Source organism: Anguilla rostrata, chromosome 1 (genome assembly GCF_018555375.3).
Source record: "Anguilla rostrata isolate EN2019 chromosome 1, ASM1855537v3, whole genome shotgun sequence".
NCBI classification, from domain to species: Eukaryota; Metazoa; Chordata; class Actinopteri; order Anguilliformes; family Anguillidae; genus Anguilla; species Anguilla rostrata.
In genome coordinates this window covers 81,460,050-81,487,013 of record NC_057933.1, presented here as the reverse complement: position 1 = coordinate 81,487,013, position 26,964 = coordinate 81,460,050, and the positions used below count along the sequence as shown (strand labels likewise).

At 46.4% G+C, this 26,964-nt stretch overlaps 1 protein-coding gene across 3 annotated transcripts; it reads right to left on the bottom strand.

The window, feature by feature from the left end:
- Nucleotides 1–1,681: 1,681 nt before the first annotated feature.
- Nucleotides 1,682–25,182, bottom strand: fli1rs (Fli-1 proto-oncogene, ETS transcription factor-related sequence). 3 transcript variants are annotated; one of them, XM_064304973.1, is made up of 10 exons: nt 25,001–25,182; nt 16,243–16,451; nt 14,807–14,979; nt 10,300–10,503; nt 8,647–8,721; nt 6,327–6,395; nt 5,650–5,712; nt 4,660–4,707; nt 3,853–3,939; nt 1,682–3,391 (listed from the first exon to the last, which is right to left on the bottom strand). In XM_064304973.1, exons 1-10 carry the CDS (start codon nt 25,016–25,018, stop codon nt 2,859–2,861), a joined length of 1,479 nt encoding a protein of 492 aa, XP_064161043.1. In that variant the 5' UTR covers nt 25,019–25,182; the 3' UTR covers nt 1,682–2,858. The 3 variants fall into 3 exon arrangements, with proteins under 3 accessions (XP_064161043.1, XP_064161052.1, XP_064161059.1); XM_064304982.1 differs by lacking the exon at nt 25,001–25,182 and adding an exon at nt 24,413–24,846; XM_064304989.1 differs by lacking the exon at nt 3,853–3,939 and having other exon boundaries at nt 25,001–25,181.
- Between the last annotated feature and the right edge of the window lie 1,782 nt (nt 25,183–26,964).

Below are 26,964 nucleotides of genomic sequence, written 5' to 3'. Positions count from 1 at the left end.
GTTTTTTTGTTTTTTATCCCCTTTTAAAATAAAAAAAAAGACAATACTGTGGTGAAGAAAAGTGGTTCAGCCATTATGTTAGCATCCAATCACTAATTGAATTTTATATATTTCTACCGCTCCAAAGGTTTCCTTGTTCGTTGGCCTGAGTAGCATAATGCCCCTGAAATCTGGGAGTGGCTAATACATTTTTTACTGAGTTTCTCTCTGCCTGCCTCAGTCTGTTTTTAGTGTCCGTTAGCGGGGGTTACATAATCGTTGCCACGGGTACAGGAAGATGAAGTTTCAGGCTCCAGTGTTGCCGCTTGTTTGGTGTTTGCGTGCTATCCAGCGACGCAAACCTCAACTCAAAAAACGCTTGCGCGCGCAGCGGCAAAATCAACAAAGCGGTGAACATGTTTGCACGCGGGCCTTTCGCTGACCCACTTAAACCGGAGTGGCAGTTTTGCTGCGTGGGTTTAATGGCTGCCGGAATGGTAGCCTTGCAGTCGGTTTGGCTATTCTTCTCCAACTGGAGTCTGGTTCGGTGAAGCTAATGGCCAAATGAAGGTGAAGTAAAGGGTGTACAATCACCCGAAGGAGGTGTGTTACCTGTACAGTGTGTTTTCCCTCCATCCTGACGTGCAACCTAAGGAGGACCAAGGTATTCTCTACCTCAGTGGGCGATAGCAACCGCTCTTGTCAACTGGGCGCGTACAAATGTTTTTCAAAACCCTTTAATTCGGTGAGTCGCGTTGACACATGAATCTCTTTTTCAAGGAAGCGCAGGCCACGAGATTGCAATATAAATGGTCACAGTTAAACAGGCTAGCGCAAGGCAAATACGAAGTAACAGCCATTAAAGGGAACATTGATGATTTTACAGATACAAAATTGTGCTTGTGATGCGTCGCTCTCCTAAACTTGACAGTGGACGCTGCTGCCATGTGATTGGTTTAGAATTTTGATTGGCTCTGCTGGCTGAGCAAATAAATGCAGAAATCCAATTTGGGTCTGAAATTCTGTAATTAACTCAAAGTTCTGCATCTATGTTTAGATGTCGAAGGTTTTTGTTTTTCCAACCTGAATATTTTGTAGGTCGTTTGTTTTGGTTTTTGTGCATAGCCCGTTTATTCGAAGACGGAAAGATCTGACACAAGTTCAGTTCCACACACTGGACCGTTAATACTTAAATGTCAAGGCGATCCAACTCGACGATTAAATCATTGGTAAATAATTGTATTTGATCACCGATGGATTATTTAATTTAATAGCATTAACACGGTAATGTCTTATTTAATTATATTTAATTTGATTGCAGTTGAATTGATTCAGATTTTATTTAATGTTCTTTATTGATTCCACACCTCATAGAGCAGAAAATCCAGTCACTAATAGCATTTTGTATGATATAAATTTCTGCCACCCAAAAGGCTTTATTCTTTATTATTATTATTATTTTAGTTCTACACACTGGAATCTCAATACTTGCTGTCCCCCCTGCACTGACTTCACCTTCTTAACCCTTTAATATGTGATTAGAGTGTTCTTAACTTAACATTCTAATGCTGATGTAACACCCACTACTGGTATTTGAAAGTAATGGAGTTCTAGAACACTGACTTGATTTTGAAAAAACATCCCAAAAAAAACCTACTCTGAACCACATTTCGACCGATAATGAAACGGAACCAAATCAAGATTTCCAACTGTACAAATATACTTTATTATTTTTATAGAGAGTGCTACATTATAGAAAAATGAATATAGTAATAAAAAGAGCTACATGTGTATTGGTCTGTACACCTAGAAATTCTATAGGCACATTAAAATACCAGTAAAAATGTCTTACAAACCCAAATCCTCCACAGTTATAAAGGCCTTTCAACATCATTTCCCTTTTGGTTAAAATGGCAATAAAGCTCAGAAAATAACACTGCTTTGATTGCATTTGTGTTTTTAGAACTGTTTTGCATTTACAGTGATAGTTAATTCTTTACGGATTTCATATTTACAACTTTTGCAGAGAAGACTGAAAGTATAAAATGGCCCTTTGAAATTGTAGTAATATAGACTTGTAAACTGAATCTTCATACGAATTGGGCAACATTGTTTATGACTCGAATTGTGTCACGTACAGTATTTAATATCTTGAGCAGTTCTTTTGTGTGCCTGTGGGTGTTTGCAAGTGTGTAACTTGCAGTAGAACCACCTCACCAAATTTCATTCTTTTGGTGTTGTTGGGTAATGACTTGGCAAACTGGCTATGATTGTGGTTGTGTCTTGTTCATCATATGCGTTGTCTCCATGGCCTATAGAGAGAATGACGTTAGAGAATAACGTCTTCCGATGGGGACAGCTAAAAACATTTTTTTTTACAAAACAAATTGAAAATAGTTTTTTTTTTTTTTTTTAAGGACTTGCAGAGGTTAAAAAAAAAAAAAAGTCTGCTCATCCCAAAAAGTCAACGGCTTCCTTTCAATGTCCGTCCGAAACGCCCTGGCACAGGGTTAGTTTATGTCACTCTTTAGCTCCGCCCACTTATGCAAAGTGACCCGTTGCCGCGGAGGTTGCGGGCCCAGCAGTACGTCCGAGGGTCGGCCGGCCGGCGCCGGGACCAACCCCGACACAGCTGGGGCTTCTCTCGCCGTTCCCTTTAATGTCGTGCAGCCGTTTAAAAAGTTTTTAAAAATAAAAATAAAAGCACAGCGGAGCTGACACGCAGCGATGATCCCGCCCCTTTGTGCAGATTAGAGTACACAGTCAGCCCTTTTACCGGGAGGGGGGGGCAGGTGGGGGGCGGGGCTGTGCGCACAGATATATTAGCTCCGTTGCCGGTGGGGGGGAAGGGGGGGAAGGGGGGGAAGGGGGCGGGGCTCTCAGTAGTAGGAGCTGAGGTGGGCGTGGCTTCCCGGGTGCCGGGGCATGGCGGGGCCGGGGTAGATGGCGGTGGTCGCCGAGTTCCAGTACGTGGACGGCGATCCGAAAAAGTTCCCGGAGGCCACGGGCATGGGGGCGGCGGCGTGCGCGCCCACGCCCACGAAGTTCATTTTGGGCTGGTGGCTGTGGTAGGGCTGCGCGTAGGGCACCTCCGCCGGGTACTTGAGGACGCCGGCGTCCCCGGCGTGACTCTGGTGCGTCTGCGAGATGCCCTGGAAGTCGAACTTGTAGGCGTAGCGCTTGCCGTGCACCTTGGTCATGATGTTCTTGTCGTAGTAGTAGCGCAGCGCGCGGCTCAGCTTGTCATAGTTCATGTTGGGCTTGCTCTTCCGCACGCCCCAGCGCTTGGCCACCTCGTCCGGGTCCGTCATCTTGAACTCGCCGTTGGTGCCCTCCCAGGTGATGATGCTGGCGTTGGCGCTGTCCGACAGGAGCTCGAGCAGGAACTGCCACAGCTGGATCTGCCCAGAGCCTTATGGGGAATTAAAAAAAAAAAAAGAATTATTAAAAAAAAAACAACAGGAAGTAAAGAAACGGAAGACGCTGGATAGGGGCCAGATAAGGCTGAAAATGGTGGTTTGGGCGCCTAGCCGGGGTGCACTTACACACACGCTCACATGCACTGCAGATTCTGCCTCATATCGTGTGTTACGTAGCGTGTGTAAAATAACAGCAAGGTGATTCTGACACCTTTTTGAAGCAGCCTTCGAGCAGTAGAAGATTCTGCGGTTGGAATGCTTGCAAGATGCAAAGGGATTTCTAGAACATCACATCCCGAATGGCGGTCGGAGAACACGACACCCAGGGCTTGATTTAAGCAGATGTGACCATTTTTTTTTTTGCCGTGTGCATTCACATCAGTTGGAAGGAAGCTTTCTTCAAGCATTAGGATTTTTAAAAAAAATAAAAATAATAATTTGTCCAGCAACCTACCCACAATCCTGTGAGTGCTGGTTGATTCGGGCAGCTTGAAAGAATTATGTTTTGCTTTTCGGCGCTTGTTGTAGAGAGGGAGGGACTCTGTGAGGAGACAGGGGCAAATGCAGGTCAATGTGATCTCCGGGGTGCTGGGCTGCATTTTCACCGCTAACGTTTCGGGCCGCGTGGAGCGCAGGGCGCACAGTAAAATGGTCACATCTGTAAATCTTGAGTTGGAATGAGGTGCTTTTGCCTGCAGAGGCAGCGGGAGTCGTTCTCCTAAGTGGGCTGGCGTAATTAAATGCCGCCTGTTATTTCACATTGGGGAAGAAACCGTGATAGAGAAACGTTCAGAAGTCAATGTTGTGGACGTGGACGTCACCAGATCTGGTGAGCTTTTTAAAAATTTTTGGTTCGGAAAAAAATAATTTCTTAGGATCTTTGTATTGCTTTGGTCTATAATAACAACAAATTGTGTTTATTTATTTATTTATTTATTTATTTATTTATGGATTGATTGGACTGACTACAAAGTTTTGGAACTACAATCCTCAGCAAACCGATCTATGTATGCATTATGCATTAAATATGGGCCTACTTCTTTATTGAGAACACTATCAAAAGGGCAAACGAGCCCAGTGGAAAAGATGATGTCACTGACGATTGGCTGTTTCCTCATTCCAGGTGAGATAGGTGGACCGTGATTGGCTGCACCCTCCCATGCTCCCACCTTGGTGGGCACCTATGCACCTTTACTCTACACCTTTCCAGTGAACCTTCCCACCTTTGGTGTCTGTTTTTGGGCGGGGGGGGGATTCCTACCTGGGTTGGCTAAACGACTGCTGATTGGTCCAAGTGCTTGATATGGATCTGCGTATGAGACAAAAGCAACACTCGATTAGATTTCAGACAGCGCTGCTCATACATTATACAAAATACATTAACAAGATACTTTTAAAATAATTTTTGAGAATTTTTATTACTTCAAGCTTTATTTTATTTGTTTATTTTTCTTTGAATAAATTTGTCGCCCAGTACGAGTACGGGGCTGCACATTTCCAGTTCCCACCCCAATTTGGAACGGCCAATCGTTCGCAACCTTAGTTCAAGCCGCGAACCCTCCCACTGCCGTTTCAGGAGAGCGTGGACAACCGTGGTTCTCCTCCGGAACACAAGGTGGCGCCAGCTGCTTCTTCTCACACCGCAGACTGCAGCTCAGCTCAGAGTGGAACCGAGTTGGCGGAAGACCTTTCATAAATATGTGGCTCTGACTGCAATCTCCGCGTACCTCAGCGGCCAGCAGGGGTCAGTAGATGGGGTCTGCCCTTTCCTGACTGAACCCTCACATTCCCTCTGCCACACACAATCAGCCGATTGCGCGTCGCCCTATGGAGCTACTGGCCGCCAGTCATAAATGGCACAGCCTGGATTTGGTCCAACACCGTGAGGCTCATCAATGCACCATTGAGTGCGGTGCCTTAAGTACATTACGTGCATTTAGCGGACACTCTTATCCAGGGCGACTTACACAACATTATACACAGCATTTACATTGCATCCATTTACACAGCTGGATATGTGATGAAGCAATGCAGGTTAAGTACCTTGCTCAAGGGTACAAACGACAACAGTGTCCAAACTGGGAATTGAACCTGCAACCTTTAGGTTACAAGACCAGCTCCTTACCCATTATACTACGCTACCGCCCGCCTTAACAGAGTGTGGTGCCATAACCGAATTAGCCGTCCGGTGGATTTACTTCAGCGGTTATTACAGTGTTAGAACATATATACACACGGTGGTGATCCGTACCTTGGACATGTCGAGGCGCAGGATCTGTAACTCTGGTGGTGTGCTGGTGTTCTATGGGGGAACCTGGATCAGGAGAAACTTCAAAAATCACTGAACTGTGGAACCCAAGGGTTCACTGAAATGACCTTGAACTGAAGAGATTGCTTTGATGGAGAGATTGCCTTGAACCATTTGAGTTGGGCAACTTAATCTGTTTCAAGTGTGCACTGCCTGGTCTTTATGTTAAACTCCCTTCTACTTTTTAATTGAGTTATAATGACCAAGGGCCTGGTTTCCTAAGACAATTAGCATGTGCAAAACCTTTTAGCACACGCCAAACCAACAAAATGACCAATGATTGATCACGTTTCGCACCAATCATTGGTTGTGCTATCAGTTTTGTGTGCGATAAAATGTTTTACATATGTTAAGGGCCTTAGTAAGTCAGGCTGTTGATGTGAGAGAATGACCTAAAAGTGCAGCAGTAATAATTCTAACAATAATCAGTCTGTAGGTTTCACTTTTCAGCTGAGGTACTGCGGTGTTGTGATATTATTTTGAGAAATGTGCATGTTGTGTGAAGCAGAGTTAGTCGCTGTGTGGGAGCCCTGTGTGGCAGTGGTCAGTGCGGACGCATGGTGTGTGGAGCAGAGTTATTGTCTGCGCGTTACGTGCTGAAGCTCTGCGGGGAAGCTTGCCTTTCTGCAGGGCAGGCAGAGGCGTCGCTGGCCAGCTGTTTCTCCGGCTGATCTCCTCAAAGGTGCTCTCTGCGGAAAACAAACGAGGGAAAATGGATAGCGTGAGAAAGAGAAAGAGCAAGGGAGGGGGAGAGAGAGAGAGAGAGAGAGAGAGAGAGAAAGAGAGTGAGAGAGGAGGATGTGAAAGAAACCAAGAAGGAGGGAGAGAGATTGGGAGGAAGGGAGAAAGAGAGAGATGGGTGGGCTAATTGACGTCGTTAGAGTACTGTGCTCAGTCATAACGCTGAGTGAACATCATTGAGCATTATATATTTTTTCAAACTGTGGTGTGGCGACACAGATGTGAGGGCAAAAACAGATTCAAAGGAGAAAAAACTGAGGGAACAGGAAGAAAGAGAGAGAAAGACAACCACAAAAAGGAAGGAAGGAAGAGTACACGGTAGATAGAGAGAATTATGGAAGGATGAAAGCAACGAAAGAGAAGAAAGAGGGTTGAAGAGGCTCAGAGGTTCCTGCGGGAATCGCCATTGTCAACATGATCCCCCCCCCCAATATTGTGTCCCAGATTGGAACCAGCAGCCCTCACTTCCTGTCCCAGAACAGCTGTTTCCTGTCTGTGACTCCACGACCAGACGGGGAATCAAACCACGCCATAAACTTTCAACAACGTTGGTGAATAATGACCCCTGTAACCTCACATTGAGATCGCACGCTCATCCCTTTTGCCTCATTACGTCTATAAAGGCTTATTTGGAGCCACTTTTAAGCTTGCGGGCTGCATGAAACGTCACGGCATTGTACGCTGTGTTTAAGGGACCGAGCCTGCCATAGGTTAGGGGACCGAGCCTGTCGTAGGTTAAGGGACCGAGCCTGTCGTAGGTTAGGGGACCGAGCCTGCCGTAGGGTAAGGGACCGAGCCTGCCGTAGGTACCGAGCCTGTCGTAGGTTAGGGGACCGAGCCTGCCGTAGGTTAGGGGACCGAGCCTGCCGTAGGTTAGGGGACCGAGCCTGCCGTAGGTTAAGGGACCGAGCCTGCCTTATGTTAAGGGACCGAGCCTGCCGTAGGTTAAGGGACCGAGCCTGCGTAGTTAGGGACCGAGCCTGCCGGTAGGGACCGAGCCTGTCGTATGGTTAAGGGACCGAGCCTGCCGTAGGTTAAGGGACCGAGCCTGCCGTAGGTTAAGGGACCGAGCCTGTCGTATGTTAAGGGACCGAGCCTGCCGTAGGTTAAGGGACCGAGCCTGTCGTATGTTAAGGGACCGAGCCTGCCTTAGGGACCGAGCCTGTCGTATGTTAAGGGACCGAGCCTGCCGTAGGTTAAGGGACCGAGCCTGTCGTAGGTTAAGGGACCGAGCCTGCCGTAGGTTAGGGGACCGAGCCTGCCGTAGGGACCGAGCCTGCCGTAGGGACTGAGCCTGCCGTAGGGACCGAGCCTGCCGTAGGTTAGGGGACCGAGCCTGTCGTAGGTTAAGGGACCGAGCCTGCCGTAGGTTAAGGGACCGAGCCTCCCGTAGGTTAAGGGACCGAGCCTGCCGTAGGGACTGAGCCTGCCGTAGGGACCGAGCCTGCCGTAGGTTAAGGGACCGAGCCTGCCTTAGGTTAAGGGACCGAGCCTGCCGTAGGTTAAGGGACCGAGCCTGCCGTAGGGACCGAGCCTGCCGTAGGTTAAGGGACCGAGCCTGCCGTAGGTTAAGGGACCGAGCCTGCCGTAGGTTAAGGGACCGAGCCTGCCGTAGGGACTGACCTGCCGTAGGGACCGAGCCTGCCGTAGGTTAGGGGACCGAGCCTGCCTTAGGTTAAGGGACCGAGCCTGCCGTAGGTTAAGGGACCGAGCCTGCCTTAGGTTAGGGGACCGAGCCTGCCGTAGGTTAAGGGACCGAGCCTGCCTTAGGTTAAGGGACCGAGCCTGCCGTAGGTTAGGGGACCGAGCCTGCCGTAGGGACCGAGCCTGCGTAGGTTAAGGGACCGAGCCTGCCGTAGGTTAAGGGACCGAGCCTGCGTAGGTTAAGGGACCGAGCTCCCGTAGGACTGAGCTGTCGTAGGTACAGGACCGAGCCTGCCGTAGGTTAAGGGACCGAGCCTGCCGTAGGTTAAGGGACCGAGCCTGCCGTAGGTTAAGGGACCGAGCCTGCCGTAGGGACTGAGCCTGCCATAGGTTAGGGGACCGAGCCTGCTGTAGGGACCGAGCCTGCCGTAGGGTAAGGGACCGAGCCTGCCGTAGGTTAGGGGACCGAGCCTGCCGTAGGGACCGAGCCTGCCGTAGGTTAAGGGACCGAGCCAATGCCGGAGGACCACGCCCAAAGAGACGCGGGAGCCTTACCTGCTTTGACCTGTAGGCGGGGCTGCTGCTGCGTGTTGTTGATAGGGGTTGTAGGATAGGAGAAAGTGGGGCTACCTAGAGAGAGAGAGAGAGAGAGGGAGAGAGAGAGGGGTTGAGGTCCACTGTACCTTTAAAATGAGATTGGGGGGGAGGGGGGAGGGGAGGGGGGGGCGGCGGTAGTGTGTTCTTCCTTTCAACCAACGCTGCTTCACTCCTATAATGGCACCCACAGTTAAATATTTTCATCGAGTATATGCCTGCAGGGGAAGCTCATGGGTGTTGCGATATGTGATATGGGGGTTGATGGGTGTGATGCGGGAGTTGATGGGTGTTGATGGGTATGATGTGGGTGTTGATGGGTGTGATGCGGATGTGATGCTGGTGTTGATGGGTGTGATGCTGGTGTGGATGGGTGTTGATGGGTGTGATGCGGGTGTTGATGGGTGTGATGCGGGTGTTGATGGGTGTGATGCGGGTGTTGATGGTGTGATGCGGGTGTTGATGGGTGTGATGCGGGTGTTGATGGGTGTGATGTGGGTGGTGTGTATGGGGTGTTGATGGGTGTGATGCGGGTGTGATGGGGTGTGTGTGTGGGTGTGATGCGGGTGTTGATGGGTGTGATGCGGGTGTGATGCGGGTGTTGATGGGTGTGATGTGGGTGTGATGCGGATGTGATGCTGGTGTTGATGGGTGTGATGCTGGTGTGGATGGGTGTTGATGGGTGTGATGTGGGTGTTGATGGGTGTGATGCGGGTGTTGATGGGTGTGATGTGGGTGTTGATGGGTGTGATGCGGGTGTTGATGGGTGTGATGCGGGTGTTGATGGGTGTGATGCGGGTGTGATGCGGGTGTGATGTGGGTGTTGATGGGTGTGATGCGGGTGTGATGTGGGTGTTGATGGGTGTGATGCGGGTGTGATGGGTGTGATGTGGGTGTTGATGGATGTGATGCGGATGTGATGTGGGTGTTGATGGGTGTTGATGGGTGTGATGCGGATGTGATGTGGGTGTTGATGGGTGTGATGCGGGTGTGATGTGGGTGTTGATGGGTGTGATGCGGGTGTTGATGGGTGTGATGCGGTGTGTGATGCGGATGTGATGCGGATGTGATGCGGGTGTTGATGGGTGTGATGCGGGTGTTGATGGGTGTGATGCGGGTGTTGATGGATGTGATGCGGGTGTTGATGGGTGTGATGCGGGTGTTGATGGATGTGATGCGGGTGTTGATGGATGTGATGCGGATGTGATGCGGGTGTTGATGGATGTGATGCGGGTGTTGATGGGTGTGATGCGGGTGTTGATGGGTGTGATGCCGATGTGATGCGGGTGTTGATGGATGTGATGCGGGTGTTGATGGATGTGATGGGTGTGTGATGGGTGTGATGGGTGTTGATGGGTGTGATGCGGGTGTTGATGGATGTGATGCGATGTGATGGGTGTTGATGGGTGTGATGGGTGTGATGCGATGTGATGCGGGTGTTGATGGATGTGATGCGGGTGTTGATGTGATGGGATGTGATGGGGTTGATGGGATGTGATGCGGGTGTTGATGGGTGTGATGCGGGTGTTGATGGGTGTGATGCGGGTGTTGATGGATGTGATGCGGGTGTGATGCGGGTGTTGATGGGTGTGATGTGCGCTCGTTCGGACGTACTCTGCCGGAGGTAGTTGAGGTGTGAGAGGAGGATATCGGTGTTGTAGGCCGAGGTGAGTCGCATCACGTCCTCCTTGGTCAGCTTGCAGAGCGCCTTCCCGTCCATCGACTGGAAGATGGACACGTCCACGTCCACCAGGCCGTACTCCTTGATAGCCCACTCCACCCACTGTCTCACGTGGTCCTGTGTCCACACCTCAGGGTCTAGACAGATTTTTTAAAAAGGGAGAAAATGTCAAAAATATCAAAAATAGCATCCGTTTCATGGTTTCCCTAAATCACCGGGAATAGGACAACATTGTGTCATCACCACGTTATGCTCACCTTTCACTTATAAGCCAAAGTGGAGCTCCACCAATCACAATGCACATTGATGACAACAAATGAACAAAGCCAATGGTGATTGGTGGATACTTGCTTCTGTGAGTACTGTGTAAATCAAGACTGAAAAGGGTACCTTTTTTTACTTTTTCCTTCAACATCTACCATTTATAATCCAAATCTACACTTGAGTCACGGTCTTCTCAAACTAAGGCCTAAAAACACCTACAGCATTGACCGCATGCCGTGTCTCCACGTAACAGTTGACAATGGTGGAGTGATGTATCTGTTAAAAGAGCCAAGTCTGTAACATAGAGGTTGGATGTTCAATTTCCAATGGGTGGGGTGGATGGGTAGCAGACACTACAGAGGTAGCCTTCAGCTAGTGCTTAACCTGAAATGCTTCGGTAATCATTCAGCTGTACGAATGATTAGAATGTTAAAATATATTAATTTAAACATAAATAAAACAATTATGCTATGATAACTGCCCAGGGTTAGATATGGGCGAGCAAATGAATGGTTGTGGGAAGAGACGGTTTGAGATGTGAGTGTGTGGGAAATGCATGTTAGGTGATGGTTCCCCAGGGACCTGAAATAAAAGCTGAGATGTTCCACTCAGAGAGAGAGATCTAACCCTGTTTCTTGCACAGCGAGACAGCTGTCAATCTCGCCTGTGGTTCGCGTTGTGTGGTTGTCAAATTTCCTGGGGGTTATGCTTTGTGGTTGCCATGGTTCCTGCGGGGTTATGCTTTGTGGTTGTCACGGTTCCTGGGTTAAAATTGCTTGGACCTCACAGGTAGATCAACAAGTTCCCAAGTTCCACAGTTGACACATTGTTTTTCACGATGTATAAAATTTTCTCTAAACGTATTTGCCTCCCGAGTCACTTCATTGTCCTTGTTTATGGCATAGCGCGGCAGTGATGTAATATCCACGTATTATTGCAAGAACAACAATAGCCCGGCTTGGCTGACTCCCGCCAGCCTGCTCTGTGTCACTGCGAGCAGGATGGGAAGGGGGGGGCGGGCCCCGCCCTGGGGGGGTGTCTCACCGCTCGCGACGTCACAGGCGCCCATGACGCCGTCTCCCCCGACCGTGACTCAGCGAGGACGAGCGTCCCGTCGCACGGGAAAGTTCTCGGGGGTTTACTCGCCCCAGCCCCCTTTTTCGGGAATCGGCGCGACTGACGGGCGTGACGCGCGCGCGTCGCTCGCTAGCGCTCGTTAGCGCTCGGGGAAAACACGTTCGCTTTTTCTTTCCTCTCTGTTTCGTTTGTCCCCCTGACACCTATGACCACTAATACATCGTGAAAAACAATGTGTCAACTGTGGAACCTGGGAACTTGTTGATCTACCTGTTTTTTTTTTTTCGTTTTTTTTTTTCGGATGAATTAGTGACACGTTTCATGGGAAAGTACTGCATTGCGGCAAAGGAAACGGTGGCGTTACGGAAGAGCCAGCGCCCCACTCGAATGGCTGGCAGCATCCCCACTTTAGGCTCGACTCCGTGTGACCAAAGATTTGGCAAACGGCGAGTAGCCAGTCTCCTAACGACAGTTTTATTTTGCACCCTAGGAAACTGGTAACAGTCATTGTGTCAGACAACTGGTCTTCGACCATTGAATTATATTTTTTATATTTTGGCAGCGTGATAAAAATTGAATGACTTCTCGACTCAGTCTGGATGTGTTTTGCTATCCCGTAGCACCGGTGGTGCTAAAGTAGCCCCACTTGTTTCCTGTTTAGTGGCAGAGAAGTATAGCGATTGCCAAATAAATCCAGTGTAATGTTAATGCGGTTATGGAACTAGGGTTTAGTTCACAGCTAGAATTATGACTTTGTCCCTTCAGCCAGGGTATTTTACCCATGGCTTCTTCAATAAGCTATCCTGCAATGTAAATGGATTATGTGCCAAAAATGTGTTTTGTGTAAGTATCTCAGTGTTTTCAGCCATTAAAAGCACCTTATAGGGCTCTGCAGGTCTCCCATTTCAGGAGCTTTTGCTTCTGAAAAGCAAATGTGTGGGGGAAAAAAATTACTGAAAAGTAATTAACTGGAAAATGAATTTAGGAGCACATCCACAAATTGGGACGCATTAGTGTGTCCCTAGAATTTTCACCTTTCAACTGGGAAAACCTATTAGCACAGAGCCCAGCATAGTGTGATCGAGACCATATTTCCCACAGTACATCTGTCTGAAGATGATGATGAACGTGAGGTTGAGGATGAGCATGTGCTGATTTCTGAGGGTGACAGTGATCACAAAGAGAGATAATTGATGAGCGAAAAAATGAGCAGAAACATACGATAAGAGGGATGTGATAAGTGTCCCTCTCTTAGATTGCTACTCTGCACTGTCACTGACCAGTTCTGGTTCCTCAAAGAAAGCTCACTTCTTCTGACGCAAGATCCTGTTAGCGTTGGGTAACCACTGAGACCAGGTTTCACACTCACACACACACAAACATACACTCACACACACACGCACACACACGCTCACACAAACACACACTCACACACACACAAACATACACACACACGCACACACACACACACACATACGCATGCACGCACACGCATGTACACACACGCACACGCATGCACACACACACACACGCATGCACACACGTGTGCATCAGAATGCGAGTCCTAGATCCAACCAAATTATCAATTCCCCAACTAGACCAAACCAATAGAGTCCTGAAAACTCAACACTTTCAATTTTTCTCAATAACACTCCTACAAGATTATTATTGATTAGTTGTTTTCCAAATGACTTCAGTGATCATTGTGTAATTGCAGCTGTGTAATTGAACAGGTATCTACAATTCTGATTGGCTGGAAGCTGTGCGTTAACACCCTTTAATGCACAAGTAGTTCGGGTCAAGCTTAATCACAGTTATAAATTCCTATGCTACCTGGCCAACTAGCTAACCTGTGACCACAGCAACATGCAGAAATTCTAGAAACCTGTAGCCTAGTAAACAACTTTGTAACAAACTAAGGATCAACAGGAGCCTATTTTTTTAATCTTTGGCAAACGACTGTAGTATAAGCAGAACAATCCACTCCACTCCACGTTGTGTGTTAAAAACCTTTAACACACACCTCATTGTGGATTATTCCTAACATAAAGTACACACACACACACACACCAACATGCACCCCCACATACATGCATGCATACACATAGATCCACAAACACACGCACACACACACATATATGTACCCCCACATACACATGCAGGAAGTGTATTGTCACCCCCGCCCCCACAGATCTTGTTTTAAAGGTACAGGGGACCTCTACTGGACGCTCTTTACTCTTCTCTCTCTCTCTGTTTGTCTCTCTCTCTCTCTGTCTCTCTCTCTCTCTGTTTGTCTCTCTCTCTCTCTCTCTCTCTCTCTCTCTCTCTGTTTGTATCTCTTTCTCTCTCTGTCTCTCTCTCTCTCTCTCTCTGTTTGTCTCTCTCTCTCTCTGTCTCTCTCTCTCTCTCTCTCTCTGTCTCTCTCTCTCTCTCTCTGTTTGTCTCTCTCTCTCTCTCTCTCTCTGAACCCCCTGCCCCACTGACACATCGCTTCCCCTTGCAGGTGCTAAAATTACTCGGCTGCTCAGTACTTCTGCATTTGCGAAAAAAAGGCCGGAAAAAAAGCAGGGAAAGAGTGCAGGGGGGGGCGAGGCCGTCAGCGCGCAGCGGCCTCCGACAGGGGCGAGCTTTGTTTTGCTCTTTCTGCGGTCAGCACGCATCGCCACAGGGCTCAGTGAGGTGTCATGGCGAAGACTGAGCGGGACACTGGGGGGGGGGAGGGAGGCGGGCGGGGCAGGTTCTGTACCTGCAGGCACTATGACCCTCTTCTCCTCTGTGCTGCTGTTAGGGGGGGTGGGGGGGGGGGGGCAGGCTCTTTACCTGCAGGCACTATGACCCTCTTCTCCTCTGTGCTGCTGTTAGGAGGGGCGGTGGGGGCGGGGCGGGTTTTTGGGGGGGGGCGGGCAGGCTCTTTACCTGCAGGCACTATGACCTCTTCTCCTCTGTGCTGCTGTTAGGGGTGGCGGGTGGGGGGCGGGGGCGGGGGGCGGGTTTTTGGGGGGGTTGGGCGGGGCAGGTTCTTTACCTGCAGGCACTATGACCTCTTCTCCTCTGTGCTGCTGTGAGGGGGGGGGGGGGGGGGCGGGGCAGGCTCTTTACCTGCAGGCACTATGACCCTCTTCTCCTCTGTGCTGCTGTTCGGGGGGGCGGCGGTCTGCGGGCTGGACCGGGGCTCTGGGTACGAGGTCTGGTACACCAGCGGCTCCCCCTCGTTACTGCTGCTTATGTGCCGGGACCTCCTGGGCACACTGCAGTCCACTGGGGACTCACGACTGGAGGGAGGGAGGGAGAGAGGGAGAGAGGGAGGGGGAGAGAGGGGAGAGAGGGGGGAGGGAGGAGGGGGAGAGAAGGAGGGAGGGAGAGAGGGAGGGGAGGAAAGGGGAGGAGAGGGGAGAGGGGGAGGAGGGAGGGAGGAGAAAGGGGGGAGGGAGGGAGAGGGGAGGAGGGAGGGAGGAGGGAGGAGGGAGGGAGAGAGGGGAGAGAGGAGGGGGAGGAGGAGAGGAGTGGGGGAGAGAGGGAGAGAGAAAGAGGAGAAGTGAACGAAGAGGAGAGGAGAAGACAGGGAGAGGAGAGTGGAGAGAAGGGTAGAAAACGCCAGAGAGAGAGAGAGGTTGATAGAGAGAGCAAAGGAAAAAGCATGAGAGAGGGATGGAGAGAGAGAAACAGAAAGAGAGGGGGATGGTGGATTAATACACACCATTACAGTACTGCCCACTGATTTACACACTGGTTTACACACTGGTTTACACACTGATTTACACACTGATTTACACACTGACAGCCCGCAGAGGAGGCCTTAACACACATCATAGAGGCAACACGTCAGTTAGCAGTTTTCTGAGATACCTAATTTTCAGATTTATTTTCCAGGGTTTTTTTAACTTGCTTATTTTTGATCTGTTTTAAATTATTTATATACGAAAGAAAGAACGAAAGAAAAAGAAAATGAAAGAATAAATGAAAGAATGAGTGAATGTGATAGTGGTCCTGCACGTTTGCACGTGCTCACAAGGTGTGTACACCTGCCGGACGCTTTTCCAAAGAGCGCTATCAAAGCCCGCCCCCACCTCCCCCACCAAAAAAACCCCCTGTCTCTCTGTATGAATTAACGCCCTATTTCTGCTTGGCTAAACAATCGCTTACATTCCCTACCCACTTCGATGCCTCAAGGTGTTGCTACAAATGAGAACTGAATTATGGGGTGGCACCATGGAATGACGGCTGGAGAACTGGGGCTTGTGGGTCAAATCCAAGGCCGTGGGCGTGACTCCCCGCTGGGGCACTGACGCTGTACCTGTGAGCGAGGTATTCCCCCTGAACCCCTTCAGTAAAATAGCCAGCTGTATGAGTGGACTGTGTGTAAGAATGTAATCTGCGTGCAGTTGCTCTGGATAAGAGCAACTGCTAAATGCTAAAATGTAAATGTAAATTCTCAGGTGAGTGCCTACCTGGTGGAATGGCGGTTAAGTACCCCCCCCCCCCCCCCCCCGTGACAGTGATGTCATTGGAACCTTTCTGGGCATGTGCGTACGTACCTCTCGCACCTGGATCCGTTGATGTGTTCTTCCTCCCTCTTCACGGCACCCCTGCCCCCCACGCCCCCCCACTCGGGCTCCGGGGGTTCGGGGCTCCCCGTGGAGCCCTGGCTGAACCCCCCCGGTGATGTCATCTCCCCCTTCATGTGAACCGGGCCGTAGTTCTGCTCAAAAATCGACTGGTCCTCACTCACCACAGACAGGGCTTCCTATACGGGAGAGGAGACAGAAGAGAAACAGAGTCAAGAGTCAGCCAAGCTTGACCAGGCCAAGGGGTAACCAAGCTTGACCAGGACAACAGTCAGCCCAGCTTGACCAGGGCAACAGTCAGCCAAGCTTGACCAGGCCAAGGTGTAACCAAGCTTGATTGGCCCTTGAGGCTCACATCGTGGAAATGGCTGCCGTGGCTTTGGGTTACACTTGTACAGAGTTGGCCACTCTGAAAATCTAAAAGGTTTCCATATTTAATGGTTTGGCTGTGGTGAGGTTGTGCCATGCTGTTGATAACACAGTCTATCCTTCTGCGTGTTTCATTTGGTGGTGAAATGCACTTCCTGTCTGTCGATGGCGCCAGCAGCCATTGTGCCTCGGTTCTTCCTTCAGAAAAATTTTCCAGAAAATTTGCCGGGTCAGGAGGAGCAAGTTGGAAAAAATGGGGAAGAGGTCTTTCTGGAAGGAGAGTGTGTCTTGCGTTCCGAGCTACAGGTGAAATGAACGGATGCTGGCTTTTAACCACATCTCTGTTTCAATCAGAGGGTGTGGGTGGAGATGTGAGAGCAGGTGGAGCTAGATCGAGATCTGAGAAACCGTCTCTTTTGAAAACGGTTTTCTGCACCCGTAAGGTGACCTGCAGGCCAAATGGCTGGTCCGTCTGTGTGTGTGTGGGTGTGCAGCAGTACGAGCTCGATGGGTAGGGGACCTGTGTGTGTGTGGGTGTGCAGCAGTACGAGCTCGATGGGTAGGGGACCTGTGTGTGTGTGTGTGTGTGTGTCTGTATGTGCACATAGGTGTGTGTGCGCGTGTGTGTGAATGTGTGTGTGTGTGTGCGCATGTGTGTGTGTGTCTGTGAATGTGTGTACGCGCGTGTGTGTATGTGGGTGTCTGTGTCTGTGTGTCTGTGAATGTGCGTGTGTGTGTGTACGTGTGTGTGCCTATGTGTGTATGCCAATGTGTGTGTGTGTGTGTGCATGTTGGTGGTGGGGGATGTATTGTCTTTTCAGTTTGTACGTCACTGCAGTGTTTTAGGCTGTGAACAGGAAATCTCCAGCCCCATATGCAGTGCAACCTTTTGGCACATGCCAGGGGATGGGAAATGTGTGTTGGGGGTGGGAGAGGTGGGGTGGTGGGGCTATTAAAATGTGGGTCACTTAAAGCCAGAGAACAAACTGGGAGTGTTTTTTTTCTGGCAAAGTGGGGGGGGGGGGGGGGGGGCGGGGGTGCAGGTCATTGCTGGCCACTGAGGAAACGGTCTTGATTAGCGTCTGTGGGCCGCTGCCCCATTGTGTGTGAGTGTGTTATTTTAGTCGCATTGTTCCAGCGTCTTGTGGCCTGATGCAGTCCTGCAGTTCCCTTTTGAAAAGCAGGTGGCGCTGTCTTTCCTCCATCCCTACTGAAATTCTCATCTCCATGCAGTCCAACAAATCCCTTTTCTTGGACCTTTTCTTTTTAGCACTCGTTAATAGAAAAAAAAAAGCTGCAGTTATTTTTACGGTTTTAAAATAATATAATTACACACTGGTTTTGCATATTTATTGCCACGTTTAATACTGCTATAACATCTCGGCTGACAGTCAAACCTTTGGAAAATCTGCTTCAATTCTGGTATCAAAGCACCTGTGGGTGAATCTGCCGGGTGTGCAGACAACCCTAGCCCCACGCGAAGATTTCGACGTGAAGTGAAAGAAGTGAAAGCGAAGGCAGCGGTCAACGCGATCTGGGGCACAGCGCGGTGCAGTGGGATTCAAACCCGCAGTCCCCTCACCGCGCCCAAACGCACTGGCCCCAGGGCGAGACGAAGGGCGGATGCTGTCCGCTGGTGCTGTCACCGCGTTAGGCGGGGTGCCGCGTCTCTGGGCCGACTGAAATAGTCGAGGGCAGGGTGTCCTTTGCCTCATTCATTGCAGAAGTGAAAGAGCTGGACTGGTGGAGGCTCCAGAGCCAATCAGAACAGAACACTCGTTTTTTTTCTGAAACAGAAACTTTTTTTTTTCTTTTATGTATCCTCTGCTATTCCGCTGCTGGGGGTGCATTAGGTTGAGGTTGAAAAGATTAGATGAAATACACACATACACACACACACACACACACACACACAGATACACCTTTAGGCTAATAATAATCAAAGTGGTGAGCTGTGTCCTTTGCTCAGAGATGTGAACAAGCGTGACTAATTTTGATTGAGTGTGGTGAAGCATATTTTAAGCGTACATAGCTGGCATGTGTTTTTCCCACTCTTGTGGAGACATAGATAGCCACGGGTTAACATGTCCACGCACACAAACAAACACGCACACACACAAACACACACACACAGCCTTGCTTATAGTCACATTAACAGCATGGATACAACGACTTACCACAGATAAACAAACAAACATGCAGAAACACAAACAGTATACAGAATCTCTCTCTCCTCTCCCTCCTCCTCCCCCCCCCCGAGAAACACACACAACCACACACACACACACACACACACACGCACGCACAGCAAAGCATGACCACTAATACCACAACTGACTTCCTGTTCGATGAGTTTCACTGCAGGCCCGGTTGCCAAGAGACACAATACGGTGACAAAATACATCTGCAAAAATTATGCATGCCCCTGCAAGAAAGTAGGGCTGCTGAACCCTGGACCTGAAGTACCCCCGTGTCTGCTGCTTCTCACTCCAGCCTGTCTCCTCAGTACTGCAGTGTTGCTGCAGCCATCCCTACGTTCCATAATTCAGTGCTGAGACATAGCCCTGCCCCCCCTCCCGTTTTTTTAAGTGAAGAGGGGGCACCCAGTCCACCCTCCTATGCCTCTGTGCTCGTGCATTACAGGCAGGAGGAAAGCAGGTGGGGATGGGATCACAGCGCAGGGGATGGTAAGGTGCTCTGGCCCGGAATCGAACCCCTGGCCATAAAGGGGGAGGGGGCGGTGTTGGGAGGGGGGTGGGGCGTGTTGGTTGTTGGATATGTATGCGGGTATGTGGGTCAGCTATGGACGGCACAACACGAGCTTGCTCATGCTGAAAAGCAACAGAGCTTTGTGTGCTTTGCCTTTCAACTCCTAACTTTCCACAAATTGTTTTGCTTCTGCGAGCAGGCTGCCCACACGGTCAGCATTTAGGGCGCTCCAGGGCGTACGATTACAGCGATGTGATTAGAACATTCTTGACTGAACATTCTAATGCTGATGTCACAATCCCTACTGGTCATTGAAAGCGATGGGGTTCTAGAACAGTAACTTAGAATTTTGAAGAGAAAAAAAAAACATTCCAAAAAATCTACTCTTGAGGGTTAATCAATACCAAATGAAATCTCTTTCAAAGGGAATCATCTGCACATAGACAACTGAGCCATCTGATTAAAAGTCCTTAATAAACATATTTGCAACTTGAATGTCTGTTTCTGTCATGCTATGCCATTAAGACGGTCCATCAAATTGCAGATAAATCTGGAAATAAAACCACCATACACTGGGCCAGAGTTGAGTACCACTGTAGACAAATACCCAAACAAATACCCAGACACAGTCCAGTAACCAATAATGTTGAGGGTTCATGTACTGAGCTGGGTGCAATGCTGTTGCTATGTTACCAGCACAGCACCAATGACACTTTGCAATCAGTCCACAACATAGAAGTCACAATCATAGAAGCAATCCCCCCATTTCAGACCAGCAGGCCTTCTGCTGCCTGCAATTGAAACATTAACATGGAAAGATAAGAGCTGGACATTCATGCTTCTAATCCAAAAAGCTCTGAAATTTCATGCAACAGATTAAATGCAAGCATGCATAGTTTGGGTTTCACTAAACCCGTTAAAGAGTTGAATTTTGAAAAAAACAAAAAACAAAACCTAAGTCGGTGTTCTAGAATTCGATCGTTTCTAATTATCAGTAGTGATTGTTAGATCAGCATTAGAATGTTCAGTTACGAACATTCTAATCACATCAGCAAACCTTGGGGTACGCATGTTCACATTGAGCAGTTGAGTACGAATCAGTGTGTTACTAAAGGGCCTCCTGTAGTAATTCTTCTGTTGTCTGTTTCCATGCATGAGGCCCAGAAGCTCTTTCGGTTGATTGCACAGTTCGCGGCCGCACTGTGGCAGATACTTTCCGTGTCAAGTTTCAGCGCAGTTCAGTTTCAGGTGCCAAAGACTGGCTTCATAATTTGTGCCTGTAGTAATTTGTCTTCCGAAGACTGTCAAACGGGACGGCGAAGAAGCACACATTCCACTACAGGCCGACCAACGCCACGCGACATTCGCTGTTCCTGGAAGCCACAGGTGAAACAGCACTGTGCACCCGCTTGCGCAGAGTACAAACTTCGCTTCTCCCAAAAGGAGTGCAACTGTCTTTTGTTTTTGTTCATTCAGAAACAAACATAAGAATGGATTTTCCCCATAAATCGCACTGTTCAATGTTGAATATATATATATATATATATATATATATATATATATATATATATATAAATATAATTTATGTCTTTTTGGATACCTGTTCAAACTGAAATTAGGTCTATTCAGTGTTCAGTGCTTTTAACTGGCACAAAAGTTTCCATTAATGTTGCATTGAAATCTTTGTAGAATAATGCCATTGCTTCTAATGACATCCATGGTCAATCTTTGTTTGTAAGCGGGTGAAAAACATTTTTCATTATTACACAACTGTAGGAAGCTAATTTACATTGGACTGCTATTCCATTTTTGAGAAAATATTCATAACATACAGTATTTATATGGACTACCATAGAATAATGACTGTCTACTGTTGTTTTAAGAATACAGATACCAATCAATTTGATATTTATATAGCACCCAATTTGAAATAAAACATGCTTGGCTATATAATCAATCACAGTAGAATGCTTAACTTGACCTTCTCATGTGTCATACTTCAACAAAACAGTATGTCCCTGCTAAAAAAATAAAAAGGTTCCTCTCTATAGCATGGCTTAAGGATAAACCTGAATAAGTACTTTCTCGAAATAAACATTAGCATCTGAAACATACAAACTGACAGTCATAATAAACATGTATATTATTTTTTTTAAAAACGATTTTCAAGTAATTATTAATGCTTCATCGTTTTGTCCCCCTGTTCTGCTTCATTGGATGAGTATTCTCACAGTATCCGGAAATGCCTCCACTTACTAAAAGCTACTATCACCCCAAAACTGGCTGCCCACAAATAGCTGTATCGGTGATATTAACATTACATTTGTAAAATAAATGAGTTGAAGAGAACTATTCTTGTGTACCCCGCTTTTGGGAACCGATACTGAATTGTTAGTGGTTACCATCCGTAAATTACTTTTATTTAATTATCGAATTGTCCAGCTATGTTCATTTTTTTTTTAAAATTATAATTATTTTTTTAAAGAGTGGGTTGATTGGAAGAATCTGTACAAATGTTAACAACTGAACAGCTCTCTACAAGCTCGTGCGCCCAATGATGTGTTTGCTCTCAAGTTTTTTCAGAGAGCAGGAAAGAAGAAGTAGACGAGCAGTCGAGCTGATTCTGCACAGGGGTGAGCAGCTGCATCTTAGGCTGCAAAAACACGCTGCGGTTTTCACAACTTTTTTTTTTTTTTTTTTTTTTTTTAACGCAGCAACATTAGAAAAATGGCGGGTTGCCCAAAGTAGATAAAAGGCCAAGCTTATGTTCAACAAATATAGGCGTTCGTTTAAGTCCGTTTTAATTATTCTACGATACGCGTCGCACAATTGGCAACATTTTTTAAACACAATGTGTTGATTTTTCTTACATCTAAAGAACTTTTCTGTTTTCTGAAAGTCTTTGTTGCTTTTTTGGTGTGGAGGGAGCGGAAGTGTGTGCGGAAAGCCTGAGGTTTAGAGACAGGAAACCTGCAGAGTTCAGATAACGACACCTGACAAGCCCCTACCCTGCAGTTTACTATAAATTATTCTTAAAATAACTGCCCTGGACGCGAGACACTGGCGCGCGATGGTCGGAGCTGCCCACTGGGAAAAATGTTTTAATTGGTAACCGAATATTTCATAAATTGCCTTTGCCACTCCGTATAAATCTCAATTTAATCATCGTTAACCGTTCGCTTGTGGTTTTGAAACTTGTAAGCAGGTGTTTGGGTTTAGAGTGTAAATGTGGCCTTCTCGCGCGCTCTTTAGAAACAGTTTATGTGACTAAGACGGGTGGGGTTATGGAAGGATTGCTATGGTGTAACCTCTGCCAGTAAACAATCTTCATCTAATAATCTAATTTGAAAAAGACGACAGAAACATTTACCGTTCTTAAAAAATATGCTGGTGGCTTGCTTATGGACAGAAAAAAACAAATGGTTTATTCTGGAATTAAATTCTGTTTTCTACCATTTTATTTCCTTTAACAGTTAACACAGAACTACAGCCTTATGATTAAAAAGTAGGTTTAAGTAATAGGGCCTTTAATGCGTATCGTAGAACTAGGCCGAATCACAACTGAGACAGGCAATGACCAATGTATGTTTAAGAAAACAAAAACACTGATGTAGGCTACGTTAGGCCTACTGCATCACATCATAATGTACTTGCAATAACACATTTTCATGCGCATTCGTATGAAATTGGACGGGCGATTAAATAAATAGGCTACTGTTCAGTTCCAACAATTAGAAAGCATTCCTTACTAAGCTTCTGTTCCCCGAACATTGGTTGGAAAACAACTGCTCACGTGACAAGGAGTTCGACTGCAGCCTAACTAGCTTTGCGAGGTTTAAAGTTAGAAAGTATACGACAAGGTATAGGCTACTTGTAAGTCCGTTGGGAAAATACTCAGTATACTGAGGCGGATTTACATTTTGGGATTTTACAGACGCTCTGACCCACCGACACTCGTTTTTTCCTCTGGAGAAATTAATATTGTGCGAACAGAGGCAGCTCAACGTTATAGTCCTGTATTCCTGAAATTAACTGTTGACCGTTATCTTCACTTCATGGCTGATTTTAGACGTTCGCATTAAGAATAACACCGCAATGTCAATGAAGGCATACACTGAAAATAATAGGCTACACTTGTGCTATATAGGCCTCAACTTTGGTGGCAGGAAGATGCTAGTAAATATAATGTTTTCAGTGGTATTTGTAGTTACATTCTGTGACGATTTGTTGACTTCCTCTTTTAAAAAATAAGTTTTAAACCATTTGCAGGTACAGTTTCATTTTTTATTGTGCTCAATCTCCATGTTCGAGACAGCAAAACTAAGGAAGATGTCGGAGTGTGAAAGATACAGGTTATAGTCTTCAGTGCCCTGTACGTCATTGTCAAAAACATAAAATTGCGTAAAATATAAATTGCCTATAGGTTCTAAAATGGCGTGGTTGCATCGCCTACTCTCTAAAAAGAAGCAATGGACTATAGCTGCTAAATATGGATTAAATTTCAGCAGCATATTAAAGGAACGATTTTAAGGCAAACTACTGAAAGCAAAGTTGGATTATTATAGTTTCTGGAAATTGTCGTTTTGTACGTGCCACTGCAACGGAAAATAGGCCTGTTCAGTGTTAAATAAACTCTTACAGAGTTTATATGAGTCCACTATGGCCAGAGTGGACTCATATAAACTCTGTTTGAGTCAATTAAAACTGGACATTTTACTGTGCTGCAATTTGCCCAAAGGTTGAGGAAGGCCAATCTCATTGTCACTGAAGCAATGTTTTACTAATTAATTTTATAATTTTTAAATGTAAAAATAAAATGTTATATATGACTATATGACTATATATATAGGCACTCTCTCTTACGGCAATCAACGATAGCATGTATGTAATACGGGCTATCGGGTATGGTGTTACGCTCTCTCATTTGTTGGAAATAGACAAAATGCCTGCCAAACATGAAAAATGTAATTTAGTCTATATTATTTCAAATTATGACAACAGTCTACACATTTAAAAAAAGTTAAGTGCTATCTAAATCTTTATTTTTAAAAATCACAGGTACCGGTCATCTCGCAGAATTCAGTCTTCCAGCTTTTTGGAAAGGAGTCCTTCTTGTATCCAATAGCTTGAAGGCTCGAGAGCCACCTGCGTCGAGCGCGCCAATGCATTCCGAACACAACTTTTTTTATTTGTTTTTTTAATCTGATATTCTTGATAATTCGTTTTTTAGTTTTTTTTTTTTTTTTTTTTAAACAATTGCATTCTTATACTGATTATTATAACATATCAATATTTCTTCATGTCAGTTTTTTTGAGATGACCAAATTTGTTAAAACCAAAAACTGGAGCGCCAAAAAATAAAACAAATGGAAATCAGGGTTTTAACATCCCCTTCTGTTCTGGACGCCATTTAGTTTTATCTGACTCTAAATGTTGTAGTGGTTTCTTGTGTTATTAAAGAGCCGACATACAACCACGAACGGGAAGGAAGAGGAAATTTTGTACAAGAAGGAAAGAGTGGGGACCTCGCATCACCGCGTCGTCTCTCTCACTCTACAGAAAGAGACCTGCTAACCGACTCAGTGGGTGGCTGCGCGCAACTCATTTTCAGAAACAACATGAAAACAGCAGAACTAGATCAACCGCCTACCTTAATCGTACAATCCATTGCAGCTGACGCTCAGTCTGTGAAGCTCATGTATTATAGGTTTTATCGAGCACTTTGTAAACTAATTTGCTTTGTTGCCCTGCCGTAATCGCATCGACTCCAATGCACAGGCGCGTTTATGCCTCGGCTCAAACCATTGCAGCAACAATTTTCACTTTGACCATAACCGGATGACGATTTTTTTCGCTCTCTCTCTCTCTTTTCTAAAATTGGGAAGTGAAGTCACACTAAGCATTAAAGCTTGTTCCCTATTGGTGAAACAAAAACATTTTTAAAATTTCTTAGAAAATTACGCGTTTTTTTTTTCTTATGATAGATTTAAACGGCAGATTGGTGGGACTACTTTTAGAGAGTTTTTATGCTCTGTCCCTGCATACAAACTTGTTTTTTAAGTACGTTAGGTACTATTTCTGCTTCCAGAATAAAGTTGCTATTATATTTTTTTGTGTTTTGGCATTTCACTTACCTTCATATTTGAATGTTTGGACTGTTAATTGATTCATACAAACATTACAAAAAAGGAATTAATTTTATGGACAGTATGCAAAAAGTGTAAGTCGCTCTGGATAAGAGCGTCTGATAAATACCTCTAATGCAAATGTCTGTAATGCGGTAGATATGCATTATCAATTTTATTTTGATGTTTTTACAGCCTGGAATTTTTAATTTCGTGCAATTCACATATTTGTGTTAAGATGGTGGACTTTTGGGCTCAAGTCATACTTTATATATTAAAATATGAGTGTTTCAGCCTTGCAATTTTGCAGTATTGCTAAATGTTGTTTACTAACTCAACAACATGGCAAGCCTATGGCGATCAATGATGGCAGTAGTGAACGCACTCTTGCCGTTTTCCTGTTGCCTGTCTAAATATGACCCCGGAAATGGCACTTCAAGCTCAAAATTTCGGACCACAAAACCTGCACGCAGCGATATCGCACCCCCTCCCGACCCCCCATTAAATGGTGTCCATTAATACACTTCAAAACACAAGCGGACACGACGTCATTCTTGATTGCTACTTTAGCCGACTCGACCAAATCACCATCTATCGACGAGTTGTAAAAGTGCATCTTTCATCTCCTGCATGTAACCTGTCATCCTTAGACCGTCTTAAATGTTTCTGTTGGATGGCCTATATACTGTAAATGTGCGTGTAAACATCAACAACACAGAGCCTTCTTTTGACCAAAATTTAGTTGCCGTACGAAACGTATTGCTTTATGACCAATTTAGGCATATAGTATCTCTGATTTGGGCACTTAAAAGCAAGAAAATTAGCATTTTAAAAATGCTTAAAATTTTTTTTTTTTTTTTTTACCATTTACAAACCTATTTCTTTTTTATTTTTACGTGACAGACATGACGATCGTGTTGATTTTGATCTAATTTCATAATTGATCACTTGTATTTAGTGTACGTCCAAACGTATTTAGTTTTCAGTTCTGTTATTCCGCATTTTTATTAATATATTAGTTTAAATTAGGTCAACCTTTTCGTATTGGTCTGTGGGTATACAGATGTGTCTACATGGATGGTAGGCAGACAATGTCAGAGCGGAATTTTAATTTGTCTGTCCGACGCTCTTTTCTGTTCATTAATTAAAAAAAAAAAAAAAAAAAAAAGATAATCAATCATTGCCCTTGAGTCGTCGATCAGGTGCTTATGTAACCTGAGTCTGGTTGTGTCCTTGTCTGGATACTGGGGGGGGGGGGGGTCTCAATCACGACTCGTGTCTCCAGCACCGTGAGCTCAAGCTGGCCACTCACTTTTCCAGATGTGATTTTTTTTTTCTGCTGAGAGAGAAAACGGCCACGCGGCCACGACTGTTTGTTTTTACAGCGTCCTTGCAGTGGTCTTATCTACTCTCGCCACGCACGCCGTGATTTCAGAGTTTTTACTTACCTCTTTACTGGCCATTGTTTAGTTTAATGGGTCCCAAGAGT